This window comes from Corvus kubaryi, unplaced genomic scaffold, assembly GCF_017639235.1.
Source record: "Corvus kubaryi isolate FWS band 111438036 unplaced genomic scaffold, C.kubaryi_AGA036_p1.0 126, whole genome shotgun sequence".
Taxonomy (NCBI): domain Eukaryota; kingdom Metazoa; phylum Chordata; class Aves; order Passeriformes; family Corvidae; genus Corvus; species Corvus kubaryi.
In genome coordinates, this window is record NW_024580661.1 from 1,783,577 (window position 1) to 1,789,655 (window position 6,079).

Sequence of the window (6,079 nt, forward strand, 5' to 3'; positions counted from 1 at the left end):
TGGAATTCACAGCAGAGGGAGTTCATATCCCCTGTTTTCCCCTACATCAGAGCATTCCCTGGCAGTAAAGGGAATAAAGCTTATCTGTGAATATGCAATTATCCGTGGTGAAAAACAGCTGACTTGCTGGAGCCACAGCATTTATCTGGGCACTAAATAAGAAGGAACAATGCCCCGGCAAAGCTCGGGGGAAAAAGGAATTCAAATCGACTCCAACGTCAGCAGCGCCCTTCCTCCAAATGCACGGGAACATCTTCCCTGATGGGGAGGCGTGGATGAGGAAAAGCGAGCAGGAATGAAATCAGTGACTGCCACACACGCGTTCCCTGCACTTAAATCACCTTTGGGAAGGGCTCAGTAATGACTTTCCGGGACACTGAACCGCCTCGCGTTCCTCAGCTCCAGAGGGCAGCGTTGTGGGAATAAAACACGGGGGGAAACTAGGGTGCACCCCAAATATTTGACACCCATTTTACATCCACTTACAGGGCTAGGTTGGGAGGCTTGGGTTGTTTTTTTTTTTTGGGTGCAGGTTAGGTTTTTTTGCATTTTTTGGAGGGGGTTGTAGGGTTTGGGGGGGTTTTTTTTTGGAGGTTTTTTTTTTGTTTGGTGTTTTGTGGGTGATTTCTTTGTTGTTTTAAATAAAAATGTATTAAAAGCCTGACCCTAACGAGATCCCAGTGAAAGCCAGGCAGGCAAAGCCCAACCCCATCCCAACATCTCCACACTGCTGGGACTCTTCCCAGAGCAGCTTTTCCATGATGCTTATCAAATACCCTCCAACAGAAGAGTCCCATCAAATCTGAAATGAGACCAGGTTTTCGCATTCCCCTCCTCCCCACCGCTCACCCAGGGGCTGGAGAAGCTCATTCCCTTCTGGACACCACAGGAAATGATTGATTCCCTCCCCAACTGGATAAAAATCCAATTTAAAAATACATAAACCCTGTTAAAACCGGATTCCTCTTCCCCACAGCTCCTCTCGGGGCCTCGCTGTGCTGCCACAACTGGGGAGCTGCTCTTTGGAGAATAGGAAGAGGCTGGATATTGCCAGCAGAAGGTTCTGAGCTCATGAAATCCCAATGTTTAAGGCACTTACCTCTTCCAGGACATCTGCAAGCTTACTGAGGATCTCCTCGGGAAGGCTCTGGAATGTGGGAACGCTGCAATGCAAGAGAAACCTCGATTAATGGATCCCTTCCCACAGGACACAGATCCAGCTGCTTTTCTCCCCTCTGTCTTCCCAACATGTTTTTCCTTCATGCTCTGGGGCTGAAGAGGAAAAAGATCTAATGGAAAGCTGCTCCTTCTCTGGCAGCCAGGATGGGTTTGGTGATGACAGGAGACCACTGGAATAAACCTCTGGAGAGCCACCCCTAAAGCTGGTAATCAGCAAGGGATCCAGTCAGGATCCTCTGGAATTCCTGTGTGCCACAAAGCTGCTCAGTCACATTTCTGCCTTCTGGTCTGCTTCAGCCCCCCAGAAATAAAACCCAACACCAAAAAGGGCAGGGGACAGCAACTCCGAGCAGCCCCGGATAAAAGAGTGAAACCACATCTGGATGGACAGAGGGCAGAACACGGAGCTCACAGCACTGAGCCACCATCCAGCCCCTCAGGCAGTTTCTGAAGACTTCCCTGGCACTTTTACAGCCAAATCTGTGGCTTTTCTTTGGCCCAAAAGGCAACTTTGTCACTTGTTTGGCAGCAACTCCCCCAGCAAAGGCTGCAACAAGAGGGTGATGTGGCCATAAAGAGGCCCCCTGAGCCAAGGGCCACAGGACTGAGCCTAAATCAGTCTGGAGCAGGGTGAGGGACACAACTTTGGATCTCCAAACCTGCAGGGAGTATCCTGACTTTGAAGCTGGATCTCCACTGCCCTGCAGGGAGATACACCCAGGGAGACTGTGGAATTGTCCTCTCCTTGGAAAGACCCAAAAGCCATCAGGGCATGGTCCAGGGCAACCTGAACAGGTGTGGGGGCAGGACCAGAGGAGCTCCAGATGTCCCTCCCACCCTCAGCCAGCCTGGGATGTGGTTTCTCATCCTCTGCTTTCCATGCAAACCTGAGCTCCATCAATACTCCCAGGTGATGCTGAAGGAAACACAGACACGACGTAAATTCAACCCCAAAATACACCACAGCCCAGAGCAGCTGGGGCTGCCCCTGGATCCCTGGCAGTGCCCAAGGCCAGGCTGGACACTGGGGCTTGCAGCAGCCTGGGACAGTGGAAGGTGTCCCTGCCATGGCAGGGGTGGCACTGGATGGAATTTAAGGAGCAAAGGAGGCTCAGGGGGGACCTTGTGGCTCTGCACAAGTCCCTGACAGGAGGGGGCAGCCGGGGGGGTCGGGCTCTGCTGCCAGGGAACAGGGGCAGGACAAGGGGAAAGGGCCTCAGGCTGGGCCAGGGGAGGCTCAGCTTGGACAGCAGCAGGAATTTCCCCATGGAAAGGGTGCTCAGGCCTTGGCAGGGGCTGCCCAGGGAGGCTCAGGTGGAATCAGCATCCCTGGAGGATTTAACAGTCATGGAACTCGGGGATATGGGTCAGTGTGGGGTGTGGCAGTGCTGAGGGACTCCACCTTAAAGGTCTTATCCAACCTAAATTGTTCTCTGATCCTTTGCCCTTTTTAATTTAAAAAAAAGGAGTTCCAGCTGAATCTATTTAATGATAACAACACAAACCTGGGCAGATAAATGCAGAAAAACATCTCCTTTCATGCTCTCAACAACAGCTTTTTTCCCCCCTAAGGAAGAGCACTTTTATTCCTGGGAGCACGTGGGCCCACATTGGAACAGGAGCAAACAAAAAACTGGACAGGAGTTCTGGGATGGCCTAAGCTTAAAATGGAAGTTCATTATTCCAATTCCAGCATTCCCAAATGAGGAATAAACTTATAAGGAGAAGGTAACAGCCCTAGAAAAGAGGTCAGATTTTAGTGTGGTTGCACCCTTAAACTCCCAAACTGGGGGAAGAATCCATCATGGGGTCTTTTCTTATGGATAATTATGCCCGTGCAATCCAAGGGAGGGTAGTGAAAGACATCTATTCTAGACCAAATCCATTAAAAAAACAGGGAAATAGCCCCTGAGTTCTGAAATTCTAAATCTTACCCTGAGAAAAGCCTAAAACTTGAACTCTGCAATAGAGCAGGTAACAGGAAAAGCAATTTCTTGACAAAACAAACTCCAACTGCAGCACATCGTGGAATTACACTGTTAATATCCCAGATTTAGAGGGGTTCATGGCAGGCCAGAATCATCCTGGAGCAGCCAGAAGTGACAAAACAGCCAAATATTGCAGTTTCTTTGACAAGAAGAGAGCAAGACTTGATTGTCCAGGTCAATAAAAATCCACCTCTGCTCTCCATGGGATGATATTACATGGATTCATAAAGCAGAGCCTTGATTCCTTCCAAGAGCTGCCTGGATTAATGAAGGAGCTGTGCACAACAGGAGTGTTTCCATGATTATTTCCAGGTGGATCTTCGATCACCACGGCACGGGGCAGGAAAATTTTATTTCGCTTTCTACAACAGCATGAAAAAGCCAGGAAGTAGAGAAGGGCAAACATTCAGCCCTTGAGTTGGGGTGCATTTAGGGCCAGACTTGCTCCAACAAGCTCTTCTCCCACTTCTCCTTAAATCCCATCAATAATGATGATTTTTAACCCCCCACGTCATCTCCTCTAAACAGTAACAATGCTACAGCTGGAAAACCAGAGACTCTGGTATCTAACACTGAAAGTCCTCAGCAAAGCTCAAAACTTGTGACTCTTCTCCCTACCCACAGTAAGTGTGAAGGACTTCATTTCTTCTTCCTTTCCCACAACCATCTCCCTCTTTGCCCAGGAAAAGCTGGACTTGATGATCCTGGAAGTCTTTTCCTAGTTGAATGAGTGTAATTCCATTGCAGAATAACCAGGAGCAGCTCACTCAGCCTCTCCCAGCGAGATGTGGCTCCTTTTACTCTGCTCACCCAGTCCTTAAAAGGGAATTTCTCCAGCTGCTTCTTATTCCATTTAATGAGGAGTAACTGCTCCACCTGCCCTGAATCCACTCCCTGGATGAGGTTATGGAATCCAGCTGGGCGTGGAATAGAGCTGTTCACAGCTGACCTCCTGCTCACCTGCAGCCCCTTTTTGCTCCTCCAGGTTCTGGAGGGTGATATGGGTGTTAAAAAGTATGGATGGAAAATGATTTATGCCTGTTTGATGGGATCCCCTGGCTAAAGTAGAGCCCAGGATCCACAGGAGGATCCAGGCCACCCTGTAGAGGCAGCACACAAGGAGGCAAAGCAGACCCCTAACTCCAGGGATTTGAGTTTTAACAGCAAATGCCATAAACTGGATGATTTTAATCCATCCACAAACAGGATTTTATCTGGACACTGTGACTGCCATCGCAGGGAACGGGACGAGGAACATTCCCTGACCTTCTCCAGCCCCTCTGCCCCTACATCCTGGACTGGGAGCAGGGCAAGGAGGAGAGGTGACATTTTCCTGGCTGCGTTTCCCACTGCTCAGCCACGGAACATCGTGCAGGGATGGCAGCGCCTGCACCCGGGAGAATTTCCCACGGGGAATTGCTCCCTGTCTGGAGCCATTCCACCTGGCTCCAAACGTGACACATTTTCCCAGAGAGCTCAGCGTGCCCAGCACCAGCTGCCAAACTCGGGGAAAGCAGCTGTGCTAAAACATCCCTGGACTGAATCGCTGTCCCCGTGGAGGAGCAGGGATATGCCCAACCCGGAGGAGGTGGGAAAGGTCGTGGCTCCATCCCTGGGGATGCAGTCACCAAGCCGCTCTCAACTTCCAGGTAGCGGCAACATCCCCGTTAACCAGGCTTTGATTCATCCCTGTGATTCATCCCACGGGATGGCTCCTGCAGGAAGCAGCAGGGGCTTCCAAGCGCTGCTGGCTGTGGCCCAAGGTGTTGTTGTGAGCCCCAGAGCCGCTCGGTGGCAGCGCTGCCAGCTCCGGCAGGACATTTATCTTCTGACACACACAACAGCTCGCGGGGCTCTTGGCTCGCCTCTGCCTCCAGGATATAAAAGCCACCATTCACTCCCTAAATCCCTTTCAGGACACATTCCCAAACTTTTGAAGGGTGTTTAGTGAGGGTGCTCATCCAGGTCGGTGGCAGATATTTCTCCTGGGTTAAGCCTGGAACAGAACCTCTCTCTTTCATTGCTGCTTGGCACTGCCACAATTGCAGTTGTTGTCACCGCTCTGTGCCTTGGGCAAACAGAGCTCCAAACTCCAGCACTCCAGTGAAAGGAAATTAAGGCTGGCTGAGTTCCCTGAAACTTTTTTTTTGGCACCCAACTGGAATGAAGGCTGGAAAATGCAAATGTCCCTCCTTAGCACACTTGGGATGCTCCTACAGCTCTGTCGCAGCTCCAAAAGAGCCGAGGATACATCTGATCAGCCCAAGCTGATCCCTGATTTGGGATATCACCAAAAAATGGTGGTTTGGGCAACTCGAGCTGTACACGCAGCCTCCCACTGGGCTCCCAGTTGTGTCAGGGAGGGAATGCTGGCTCCATCGGGATCATGGTCCTGGCAGCATTCCATGGAATCAGAGTGGCTGGGGTTGGAAGGGACCTCAAAGCCCATCCAGTGCCACCCCTGCCATGGGCAGGGACACCTCCCACTGTCCCAGGCTGCTCCAAGCCCCAATGTCCAGCCTGGCCTTGGGCACTGCCAGGGATCCAGGGGCAGCCACAGCTGCTCTGGGCACCCTGTGCCAGGGCCTGCCCACCCTCCCAGGTACATTCCTTTTGTGTTGCAAACTGTTGCATCAAAAGAGAATTCCTGTTTTCTGTCAGGCTAATAAACATTATTTGGAGGATCAGCTGCTGGTTCTTTGCATTCACAGCAGCCACAAGAGAAGTGGCTGAAATTAAAATTCAAGAAAGGTGTATTTATTTCTCCAAAAATCTCAGTTCTTCCCCAGTCACACAGGTAATTGCTAAGGAAAGGCTGGTTTTCCTGTAGCAGTTTTCCATATACTTTGCTTGGATTCATGGAACCACTGAGGCTGGAAAAGCCCTCCCAGCCCATGGAGTCCAAGCTGTGC

The 6,079-nt window shown here is 50.8% G+C and overlaps 1 protein-coding gene across 3 annotated transcripts in view; it reads right to left on the minus strand.

The window, feature by feature from the left end:
* PRKG1 (protein kinase cGMP-dependent 1) overlaps positions 1 to 6,079 on the minus strand; it is a 372,819-nt gene that overhangs the window by 111,996 nt on the left and 254,744 nt on the right. For all 3 annotated transcript variants that reach the window (XM_042021848.1, XM_042021837.1, XM_042021855.1), the window contains exon 5: positions 1,100 to 1,163. In XM_042021848.1, coding sequence (XP_041877782.1) covers positions 1,100 to 1,163 — 64 coding nt within the window. The remainder of the gene's footprint in view (positions 1 to 1,099; positions 1,164 to 6,079) is intronic.